Here is a 12,534-nt window from a genome sequence, read left to right as displayed (position 1 = left end):
CTAGTGGACAAAAGTGAATTCTCTGTAACTCAAAGTCTTTAAATCATGATTTGAGCATTTCAGTAACTCAGCCAGAGGTTATGGGTCTATTACAGGAGTGGGTGGGTGAGGTTCTATGGCCTGCAATGCATAGGAGGTCAAGTTAGAGGATTATGATGGTCCCTTCTGGTCTTAAAGTGTATGAGTAGCCTTGGTAGTTGAAGTCCCCCATCACCACCAAGACCTGTGCTTTGGATGATTCCTTGTGCTTAAGTAAATTTGTGTGTCACCTGTGTGGCCAAACTTCATCGCAGTATGTCAGTCATGCCTGACACAAGGTGTGCTGCCTAGCAGCATCTTCACTACCTGAAAGGAGCATGCCACAAACATGAGATGCTCTACACCAGCGGTTCTCAAACTGTGGGTCAGGACCCCAAAGTCGGTTGTGAACCCATTTTAATGGGGTCGCCTGGGCTGGCCTTAGACTTGCTGGGGCCTGGAGCTGAAGCCCCACTGCCCAGGGCCAAAGCCCGAGACCCACAGCTCTGGGGCTGAAGCCCAAGCCCCACCACCCCGGCCCGTGGAGCTTGGGCTTTTGCCCCCAAATCCGGAGCAGTGGGGCTCGGGTGCGGTCAGGCTGCGGTCTCCCTTCCTCGGGTCATGTAGTAATTTTTGTTGCCAGATAGGGATCACAATGTAATGAAGTTTTAGAACGTCTGCGCTACACCAACAGAGCAAGCGGGCAAATAACGAGGCTGCTATAATGAGGCACTCTTTTGTTAACAGGATGTATGTTCCTTCCAATTGATCATGGATGGCATTTAGAAAACAAGGAGCTTGCCAGCAAGCACCTGGATGACAAAAGTCCAGCACCAGATAATAAGTTGCAGGCATGAGAAAAGTCAAACAGGGAGGTATTCCTGTCTTGCTGCTGTGTTTTCCTGCACAGACTTGTGTAAGTGTCAGAAGTGTGAGAACACTCACAAAAATGCTGCTGAACCTGTCATTCACAATGATGATGTGTCCAACGAGAGAGATTTTGTAAGTAGACTGTCAGAGTGGGAAATAAAAATGTATTTTACTCAGGGAATAAGCACTACAGTGCCAAGAACAATACACAGTTCAAAATGAACACTAGATTTTAATAAGAAAATAAAATGTTGATTTATATAGATAATCACATCAATTCATACCAATCCAGATGAGCTGTCACTGTCTTAAAAATATGTAAGAAACAAATGTTATATACAAGAGGATTCCAGTAAAAAGGTTTGTGTTTTTCTTTTCTCAGTGCTGTTGCTGAGAAAAATATACTGGCTGTCAAATAAAATAGTAATATTTTAGGTATTTGCATAGAAAAAATGCATCAAATGTATTAAATTTATAATTTATCATTAAATGTATCAGTGAGGTTGGTATACAAACACTTCTCTTAAGGGAAAATAGCAAAATGGTCCAGCCTACAGTAAAAGGTTAGTATTGCTATGAAAAACAAATTATGGGGGTCGGGTAATACTTGCTACCAAAAGATAGACATAGTAATTGATTGCACATTATCTGGTAGACTGATAATTGTAGAAAATATTGATGCATAAAACATCCCAGCAGGGCAAGAATTTTTAGTTCTTTCATATATTTTATTGCCCATAAATAAATAATTTTCACTCAAATTGGCTGTTTGCAATATTTTTTTCTTATGTATGACTTCTAAGTTTCTCTGTCCATTCAGTTCTGCCTTTAATACCATTTCCATATACATTACAATCATTTTCAGCCAACTTGAGCCTTTAAAGGGCAAATATTAATGAAGTTATGGACAAGAACCCTTTGTCAGTATAGTGTCAAATTGTAACTTTGGACACGCCATGACAGAAAAATTCCAGGGTTTCTTGGGGAGAACTTTTAACATGTCTCTCAGGCTATTGGTTATATAAATCTGCAGAGAGCATGTAGTGCCCTGCCAAGCTCATTTTCTAAACACAATAACTGGTCTCACCGTACTGCCTTCCAAAAAATTACATTTTCCCATAATTCCCCCTTGATTCCAGAAGGCCTTTCAAAGCTTCTCAGAAGACAATGCTGTGCCAGTAGGTACCTAGAAAGGAAGTGAACTGTAATGATGGAGTATAGTGCCTCTGTGGATGTGGGGCAAAAATCGCACCTGAAATAATGTGACGACTGTGATCACACTGAACCGTTAGTACAATAGTACCAATAAAGGTACCGATTCATTTATCAATAATTCAGTTCTCTAGTTCTAAAACCAAAGTCTGTGGAACATTTGCTTGTGGTTCCCAGAAAGCTGACCGATTATAAGGTGGAGGTGTCTGGGGAAGTGGGAGAGTTAATGGGAGCCTTGAATTTTGAAGTCATACTTATATATACAAAATTAATCATTAATTTGTAGTTTATAAGTCCTAAACACAAAAAGTGATGAGTACTGAAGAAACTTGATCCCTGAAATATATTTCATATTTAATAGTATAGGTTTTTTAGATCATGAGTGGCTTTACTTGCTTATCAAAAGAAGATGAACCAGAGATCTCTACCTTTAAAGCAGCTAGATCACTGACAGTGTCATTGTCTTTAAAAGTGTAATTGCCTTTACGTTAACTTATCTGTGTAACATAGTACTGAATAATTTGAAGCTAACCACTGATAAGAAACCAACTACACAAAAAATCAAATGGGCAGGCAGAAAATAACTTCAGATCATGTATATGTAACTTTACATTTTGGAAAAAGAAAAAGGAGTACTTGTGACACCTTAGAGACTAACAAATTTATTTGAGCACAAGCTTTCGCGAGCTACAGCTCACTCCATGCATCCGATGAGCCGTTTGAGTCACGTCAGGCAGATACCAACGCCTCGCTGTCCACAGCGCTCTCACCAGTGAGCATTTCCGTCCCCTTTGTGTGCGTGTCTCTGTCCCTCGTGACGGCGTGCGGCCCCTGAGAGCGCAGCGGCACTGCCAGCAAGGCTCAGCACAGCCCACCCTCGTGCCTGCCCCCTGGTCCCAGCTGTCTCTGCCCCTCCCCCAGAAAACAAAGCCGTGAACAGCAGGGGCTCGCGCGGGGTGGGCTGGCAAAACAAGTTTGAGGCGAGGAGCGGGGGGCAACTCAGAGCGTGGGGAAGGGGCGCGCCAGGGCGGATGGTGGCAGACCCGGGGGCAGGCAGCACAGACGGAGAGCGGAGTGGGGAGTGCCCGACGCCAGGGGGCAGGCGGGGAGAGCGTTGGGTACCAGACAGCAAGGGCCGGGCGGGGGGCTGGGCGCCCGGCAGCAGGGGCCGGGCCGGGCCGGGCCGGGCCGGGCCGCTCGTGTCTGTGCCACTTACCCACATCCTGGTCAAAGGGGTTGGTGGCGAAGAGCGGCATCTCGGGTCCGCGCGCTGGGGGTGGGGAACAGCCTCTCCCTCCCCTCCCGGTCGCGGGGTACGGTGTGTGGCGTGCGAGTGCGATGGAGGGGCGGGGGAAGGGGACTCTCCGCGGCGGCCTCAGCTCCTCCTCCCTGTCAGGGCATAGCTCAGGAGCCACCCCGCCGTGCTCGCAGAGCATGCCGGGAAAAACAGGGATGCCCACTCCAATGCCTGACCCGAAGACGCCCCTCAGCGCAGACACAAAGGGCTGGGAGCGGCTCTGCCCTCCCGCTGTGTGATAACCGCGGTGCTTTCACTGCCCCTGCCTCCCCAGGATGGGTTGCTGGATGGGGCGGTGGGTCAGCCAGCAGAGGAGGCCCCTCCGGCGCTCTCAGGGCAGCTATGCCCCTGACAGTCGGTGACGGACACCCCCCTCCCCCGTCAGACTGGAGCAAGTGGGAGCCGGGACTTTGCACCTGCTGGCAAGTGGCCCCGGCAGGGGCGCCTTCCAGCGGGACGTCCCACGCGCGGGGTGCTGTCCCTTTAAGGCGTCGGGAGGGAGAGGGGCTCGTCCCCTCCGCACTAGCGGCTCCCGGGCCCTGCGGCGTCCCCCGCAGCACCTGCTCCCAGGCCCCGCGTGTCCAGGGGGGCAGCTCGCGCATCGCCGCCCCGCATCGTAGGGACCACGGCGGCGGCCCCGTGACTGCTGATGCTGACCTGATTTGCACGAGGGATGGGGAGGGGGGCACGAGGCTGGACCGGGCCCTGCCCTTTGTACCACATGGCTGCGTGGGCCGCCGCCGCGTGCTGTGGGGGGAGGGAGCAGCAGCCCCAGAGCCGAGGGCCTGGCAGATGAGGGGCCCCAGGAAGCCTCAGCCCCTGAGCTCCGCTCCCCACGCTGCCTGGCTTCGGACCCCGCTGCTCCACCGTCCCTGCCCCAAAAGGGCTTCTACCTGCTCCGTGCCTGCCAGCATCCCCATCTGCTCCCACTGCTGGGGGCCGATGTGAGAGAGATCACGGACTTTTTCTCACTGTGAAGAATGGCATCTGCGGAGCTGCACCAAACTTGGCGGCTCTGATTAAGTCCCCCAACTTCATCCAATTCTGTCTGCCCCAGGGCAAGCAATTCAGTGTTGTAGGGGCAAGGAGCAAGTAAAATATTAAAAGTAACATCCTCGTTCCCCCTTTCTTTGCTGCTGCCCCAAATGGTGAGTGAGTCAGTTTCATGCCCAGACTGGTATGTTTTCTGTCTTTAATTTTCAAGGCTTCCCTGTGGATTGGGCTGATCTAACACTACTGCTGTTAACTCTCTCACATCTTTGAAATAAATGAGGAAATTAAGGATGGGTTTCAGGGTGGTGACACTGATAGATTATTCCTCAATACAGTATGTATTTATAAATAAATGTGGATTGGCCAGTTATCCATGTGGATTTATATGTAAATACACATTATTCATAAGAACAGCCATACTGGGGTCAGACCAAACGTCCATCAAGCCCAGTATCCTGTCCTTTGACAGTGGCCAATGGATGGTGCCCCAAAGGGAATGAACTGACAGGTTATCATCAAGTCATCCATGCCCTGTCACCCAATCCCAGCTTCTGGCAAACAGAAGCTAGGGACACCATTCTTGCCCATCCTGGCTAATAGCCATTAATCGACCTATCTTCCATGAATCTATCTAGCTCCCTTTTGAGCCCCGTTATAGTATTGGCCTTCACAACACCCTCTGGCAAGGAGTTCCAGAGGTTGACAGCGTGTTGCATGAAAAAATACTTACTTGTGTTTGTTTTAAAACTGCTACCTATTCATTTCATTTGGTGGCCCCTTGTTCTTGTATTATGAGAAGGAGTAAATAACACTTCCTTATTTACTTCCTCTATACCACTCATGATTTTATAGATCTCTATCGTATTCCCCCTTAGTCGCCTCTTTTCCAAATTGAAAAGTCCCAGTCTTTTTAATCTCTCCTCATATGGAAGCCGTTCTATACCCCTAATAATTTTTGTTGCCCTTTTCTGAACCTTTTCCAATTCCAATATATCTTTTTTGAGATGGGGCGACCACATCTGCATGCAGTATTCAAGGTGTGGGCATACCATGAATTTGTATAGAGGCAATATGATATATTCTGTCTTATCTATCATTTTCTTGATGATTCCCAACATTCTGTTCGCTTTTTTGGCTGCCGCTGCACACTGAGTGGATGATTTCAGAGAACTATGCACAATGACTCCAAGATCTCTATCTTGAGTAGTAACAGCTAACTTAGATCCCATCATTGTATATGTATAGTTAGGATTATGTTTTCCACTGTGCATTACTTTGCATTTATCAACATTAAATTTCATCTGCTGTTTTGTTGCCCAGTCACCCAGTTTTGTGAGATCCTTTTGTAGCTCTTCACAGTCTGCCTGGGACTTAATGATCTTGAGTAGTTTTGTATCCTCTGCAAATTTTGCCACCTCACTGTTTACCCCTTTTTCCAGATTGTTTATGAATATGTTAAATAGGACTGGGCCCAGTACAGACCCCTGGATGACACCACTATTTACCTCTCTCCATTCTGAAAACTGACCGTTTATTCCTACCCTTTGTTTCCTACCTTTTTACCAATCCATGAGAGAACCTTCCCTCTTAATAAAAGTATTATTGTTTTTATGGTACTAAACATGCACATGATATGTAACCCGAAGACCAAATCTTGTTTTTTTAACTTCATAGGAGCGGCCCCATCACCTCCAATGGAATTTATTCCATGAGCAGGATTTGGGTCACAGCATATGACACATTTCCTGCCTATCCCTGCCATACAAAGCTCAGTCATTTTCTTTAAGGGCTATTAGGGCGGCATAATTAGTGAGCTAGAAAGAGAGTAAACAGTGGTGACAGAGTCATAAGAGAAGTATCTGTTCAGAAAGGATGGTGTTGACATATAAAAAAACAAAATAGCAACAAACATGGATTTAAAAAAGTAAGATTTATATTAACTTATGCAATACAGAAATAAAATAGTTAAAATAAATGGGAAAATCTATTATTTCCCTCCCCACTTGGTCAATATATTCATGACTTACTGATGTTGTCTCATATGCAACAGCCTTTCACAAAATCCTTCAGAAAAACTGCTAAAAAAAATCACCTTTCTTCTGCATAGGAAGATCTACAAGCCCTTGAGACAGGGACCTATTATATATTTGGCATACTTCATCTTTTATATAGTACTATTCATAGATATGCTACTATTTTATTAATAATAATGCTCAGTTAATTATCTATGCAGCTTAATCAGTTCCTGTTGTTTCTTAATTGCTCTGTGTGTTTACACATGTGACAAATTGCAGAACCATGTGCTACATGTATTTTTCATGTTTCTGACTGCCTCATCTTCTTTTCCACCCCTTAATCCATCTCCCCAGGACTTACTTTGATATTCCAAACCCTGGAGCAGCTTCATATAGCCACAACCTATAAAAACAACCTACCAGAGAAAGATTGCCTCCACATGTTACAGGAAAAAACTAGTTTTTCAGATTATTACAGGAACCATTTTTGTATCTCTGCTTGTAAAGCTAGGTCATGAGTTCAGTTGTACGGGGCTAAGAGAAAGTAATTTTAAAAAAAGTTTAAAAAAATAGGCTAAAATAGTTTATGCATATAAAAATACTCTCCTTTTAAAGTACAGTTATCTCAGGCCTTTACTGGTCTAGAACAGAGTATTAGATTTCATTGAAGCAGGAAATCTCCCCTTCTGAGTACAATAAAGCTCCTGTTTCCAAAACTAGAGGAAATTCCACATGTAGGGGAGAAAGAGCAATTATTTCTCTGAAAATTTGATTTTGTAATATATTTCAAGGCAATACTTACATTTTCCACCTATTTTTTCCCTCATATAGTGTCATGGTTATTAAGTCACGCACATATCTTGATATTTGTCTTTAAATAACTTGAATGAAGGTTGATTCTTTTTCTCACTGGTTTAGAAAACATGAAGGTTTTTGGAAACTTGTCTCAAATGCACATAATACTATGCTTTGACATCTTCAAGGATTCTTTAGAATCAACTAGAGCTGTCTGCTTTTAACGTCTTTTGCATATTATATACAGCAAAAAATGAAGGGTAGTTTTAGTAACAGACAGAAATTACCCTGGATCAAATTCTCTGCTGGTGCAACTCTTTGGGCTTCAGTAGAGTTAGCCATCAGACTCTATATCCCTTTATATTTGTTGATTTCACATTACAATCTAGTTTCAGTCCCAGTTTTATTTACAGTAGTAGCACAGTTATAAAATATTATTTTAAAAACAGATTTTTCTGTTTTGCAATTTGTAAAGGCATTTCTAAAGGAAACTTGAAGATATGTAATTTTTTGTAAGCGTTACACTTTTTAAAAAAAATTAAGTGAGCTCCCTTAAAAACTTTCCAGTTTTCCTTAGATTATTTGATCTCAATATTTACAGTATTCCCGGCACTTACTGTAGAGAGTATTTAGAGAATATTTCAAATACTATTTATTAAACAGGACAAAATCAGAAAGTTTTTAATGATGACCACTATAAATGTAGGTTTCATGAAATGTTCTAGGTTAATACCCTAGGGGACTGAAATCCTCTGTTTCATGTCATTGACAATGCTTTAAAACCAGAGGGACAAGTTGTTGCTCTAAGCATCATTTTTGATATACCTAGACTCCAGAGAAGCATAGAGTGCAGTCCAACTTATGCGATTTAAATCTTCATTTTTGCAAGGTGGATAATTTTAGCACCATGCAATTTACAGTGCGGTGATCTTGCAGATAAGACTTCAAAAAACAAAGTTGTGGCTGATCTGCATAAATATAAACCAACATGGCAGTTTAGGGATACTATTGCAGCATTCTGTGTGTTGGTTGGCTTCTATGCTCCACTTCAGAGATGGCTGCACTTCGGTGATATTTTATATATATGGTTTGGGAAGAGCTTTGGGATAAAAGAGGGGGTGTAAATTGTGAAATATATTAATTTTCAAAGTTCCCCATAATAAAACTTCTACTGGGATCATTAAAACAGTGGGTAATATATCTCAACCCTGTTTTGAAGGACCATCAGTAGGCATGAGAGAGAAATTCAGTCTCCTTGGCTTTCTTGCCAAGATTGACAACAAATGTAAGTTATGAAAGATTTTTTTGGAATATGGCCACCTGTCCATTATGAAATTGACTGAGATACCCAAATCATTTCACAAAAACCAATGAGTAGTCTTCCAATACTTACAACTTTCAGTCAGTGCTATCAAACTATTTAGTCTTATAAAGCATAATTACTATAAAAACATTACACAGACAATACAAATAAGTATTTACAATTTGTTTATTTATTAACTTACAAAATGTGCTTTTCCACATGGCTCACAGGCAAACAAATCCATAGCCACATATGATTTCGTGATTATCACTATGTTGCAGATCATGGCAGCTTGGAGCTTCATAGGAGTACCAGGGATAGAACTCAGATTCTCTAGCTTCAAAATCATAAGCACCTAGGCCTGTATGCACAAAAGGGGTTAGGCACCTAAGTCCCCAAGTCCCAGTTTTGGAACCACTCTGATGCACAAAACTCCCTCTGAACTTGTACACACCTAGGTTTTTGCAATAAAAATTCCCTATGTGACTTTGTTTCGGCTCCTGAGCACACATACTGCTGCCTCCCTCTAGGTGCCTGTCTCCCACCTAAGTCCCAGAGTGATTCACAAACCAGAGGAAGATAAGTATTCAGTCATCTAAGCAGCATGCATGGCCTAATTCAATAGGCATGCTTCGAGGCCATCTGGTTGATTAGGTCCTTCAGGTGAGTTCACACAAAACAGCCCAAGGTGGACCTCCCTTATAACTTTTAGCACAGTGGGTAGGATACTCACCTGGGATGTGGGAGACACCCAGGTCAAGTCGCCCCATCCACCTAAGATGAGTATCACACTCACATGCCTGCTTTAACTGTTGAGCTATGGGATATTCTGTTGTGAGGTTTCCTCAATCTCCTGTTGAAGCTGTTGCACTCTGGATAGCTAATTAAAGAGGCATTGGAGCAGGGGGACCAGATCCTGGGTCTCCTTCTCAGCTGAGTGCTCAAACTATCAGGCTACAGAGTCAATCTCATACCTATTGTTTCTCTCAAATAACTTCTCTTCCTCCTCATCTCCGCTGCTTGTTAAAAAGCATAAGCACCTAATGCCAAGAGAGTGTTTATAGCTGAGAATCCCAAAAACAGATTGATGCCTCCCTGCAGCTGAGAGAGGGGCAGGGCTTATCACATACCCCTCTTGTCACCATCTCCCATTGGCTAGCTTAGGTAGCTCCCTGCCTAGCATGCTGGCTTTTGTGAATTGCAGACTAACGGTACAAAAAGAAAGAAAAAGAAAATAAAGAAAACAGCTGTAGCTGCAAGTCTCAGATCCAGGGACAGATTAATCTTTTGTGGGCTCTGGTACCCAACAGTGGCCCTGCTCCCTGCTCCAAGGCCCCACCCTACTCGGTCTCTTCCCTCTGAGATCCCACCCACCACTTACACAGGGGAGAAGGGGCAGAGAGGAGCGAGAAGTGGGTGTGGCCTCAGGGCGAAGAGGCCAAGAAGACACCATTCTGAGTGTGGGCCCGCCACCATTGTGCCATTATAAAGCCGGTACTGCTCAGAGCCCGCCTCGTGAAATGACTCAGGCTTGCAGGGCTCACACTGCTGGGCTAAAAATAGTAGTGTAGACATTCAGGTTCAGGCTGGAGCCCAGGCTCTGAAACGCAGCAAGGTGGGAGGGTCTTGAAACCCAGGCTGCAGCACAAGTCTGAACATGTAGACATACCCTATGGTGCCAATTTCTTTCCATTCATTGCAGGAATCATGGAGCAGGTCCTCAAGGAATCAATCCTGAAGCACTTACATGAGAGGAAAGTGATCAGGAACAGTCAGCATGGATTCACCACGGGAAGGTCATGCCTGACTAATCTAATCTCCTTCTATGATGAGATTACTGGTTCTGTGGATGAAGGGAAAGCAGTGGATGTATTGTTTCTTGACTTTAGCAAAGCTTTTGACACAGTCTCCCATAGTATTCTTGTCAGCAAGTTAAAGAAGTATGGGCTGGATGAATGCACTATATTATTTTTCCACTCTTACTGAATTTTACAATCCAGACCAAATTTGATTTGACAGCAATGAAATGTGCACATGTTGAAAGATGATTTGCCTCTGGAATAAACTGAAAAATAGATACAGTTTAAGGATAATAATTTTCTCTGCACTGTTATATTTTCATAATATCTGCACTATATGCTCTAGCTGCTTAATTTTAAGTCACTTAAAATTGAATGGAATTTTAAGTACATCAACATTCCACTTCTTTATGTTAAAGCCTTACATTGAAACAAAACGTTCACTACCCATTGGTTTGCAGGGAAATAACATAAGAACAGCCATACTGGGTCAGACCAAAGGTCCATCTAGCCCAGAATCCTGTCTTCCAACAGTGGCCAATGCCAGGTGCCCCAGAGGGAATGAACAGAACAGGTAATCATCAAGTGATCCATTCCTTGTCTCCCATTCCAAGCTTCTGGCAAACAGAGGCTAGGGACACCAGCCCAGCCCATCCTGGCTAATAGTCATTGATGAACCTATCCTCCATGAACTTATCTAGTTCTTTTTTTAACCCTGTTATAGTCTTGGCCTTCACAACATCCTCTGGCAAAGAGTTCCACAGGTTGACTGCGTTGAGTGAAAAAATACTTCCTTTTGTTTGTTTTAAACCTGCTGCCTATACATTTCATTTGGTGACCCCTAGTTCATGTGTTATGAGAAGGAGTGAATAACACTTCCTTATTTACTTTCTCGACAAGAGTCATGGTTTAATAGACCTCTATCACATCCCTCTTTAGTCATCTCTTTCCCAAGCTGAAAAGTCCCAGTTTTATTACTCTCTCCTCCTATGGAAGCCGTTCCATACCCCTAATAATTTTTGTTGCCCTTTTCTGAACCTTTTCGAATTCCAATATATCTTTTTTGCGATGGGGCAACCACATCTGCACGCAGCAGTCAAGATGTGGGCATACCATGGATTTATATAGAGGCAATATGATATTTTCTGTCTTATTATCTTTTCCTTTCTTAATGATTCCGAACATTCTGTTTGCTTTTTTGATTGCCGCTGCACATTGAGTGAATGTTTTCAGAGAACTATCCACAATGACTCCAAGATCTGTTTCTTGAGTGGTAACCACTAATTTAGACCTCATCATTTTATATGTATAGTTGGAATTATGTTTTCCAATGTGCGTTACTTTGCATTTATCAACATTGAATTTCATCTGCCATTTTGTTGCCCAGTCACCCAGTTTTGTGAGATTCTTTTGTAGCTCTTCCCAATCTGCTTGGGACCTAACTATCTTGAGTAGTTTTGTATCATCTGCAAATTTTGCCACCTCATTGTTTACCCCTTTTTGCAGATCATTTATAAATATGTTGAATAGTGCTGGTCCCAGTACAGACCCTGGGAGACACCACTATTTACCTCTCTTAATTCTGAAAACTGACCGTTTATTCCTACCCTTTGTTTCCTATCTTTTAACCAGTTACCAATCCGTGAGAGGACCTTCCCTCTTATCCCACGACAGCTTACTTAGCTTTAGAGCCTTTGGTGAGAGCTTTCTGATCCCCCTTGTCCACATACTTGCTGACCCCCTCAAAAATTCTAGTAGATTGGTGAGGCATGATTTCCTTTTACAAAAAACATGTTGACTTTTCCCCAACAAATTATGTTCATCTATGTATTTGACAATTTTGCTTCAACCAGTTTGCCTGGTACTGAAGTCAGGCTTAACCGGCCTGTAATTGCCAGGATCACCTCTGGAGCCGCTTTAAAATATTGGTGTCACATTAGCTGTCCTCCAGTCATTTGGTACAGAAGCTGATTTAAATGATAAGTTACAACCTACAGTTAGTAGTTCTGCAATTTCACATTTGGTTTCCTTGAGAACTCTTGTGAGAATACCATCTGGTCCTGGTGACTTATTACTGTTTAGTTTATCAATTTGTTCCCAAACTTCTTCTAATGATACCTCAATCTGGAACAGTTCCTCAGATTTGTCACCTAAAAAGAATGGCTCAGGTTTGGGAATCTCCCTTACATCCTCAGCTGTGAAGACCAATGCAAATGATTCATTTAGTTTCTC

At 43.3% G+C, this 12,534-nt stretch overlaps 1 protein-coding gene and 1 long non-coding RNA gene across 4 annotated transcripts in view; one reads left to right on the top strand and one right to left on the bottom strand.

Annotated features, from left to right (window-relative positions):
- The window catches only part of STAM (signal transducing adaptor molecule), an 81,542-nt gene extending 77,998 nt beyond the window's left edge, over positions 1-3,544 (bottom strand). Inside the window, exon 1 of one of the 3 annotated variants that reach the window (XM_073334139.2) lies at positions 3,317-3,544. In XM_073334139.2, the coding sequence (XP_073190240.1) occupies positions 3,317-3,536 (220 nt within the window). In that variant the 5' untranslated portion in view covers positions 3,537-3,544. The remainder of the gene's footprint in view (positions 1-3,316) is intronic. The other 2 variants (XM_073334140.2, XM_073334143.1) reach the window with 2 other exon arrangements.
- Positions 3,545-3,764: 220 nt separating this feature from the next.
- On the top strand, positions 3,765-10,551 carry LOC140906068 (uncharacterized). The gene is made up of 3 exons (XR_012157033.1): positions 3,765-4,545; positions 9,034-9,166; positions 10,206-10,551. It is a non-coding gene; the product is annotated as an uncharacterized LOC140906068 (long non-coding RNA).
- The last annotated feature ends 1,983 nt before the right edge of the window (positions 10,552-12,534 follow it).

The sequence above is a fragment of the Lepidochelys kempii genome, chromosome 2 (assembly GCF_965140285.1).
Source record: "Lepidochelys kempii isolate rLepKem1 chromosome 2, rLepKem1.hap1, whole genome shotgun sequence".
Lineage (NCBI taxonomy): Eukaryota > Metazoa > Chordata > Testudines > Cheloniidae > Lepidochelys > Lepidochelys kempii.
This window is presented reverse-complemented; position numbering and strand designations above follow the sequence as displayed.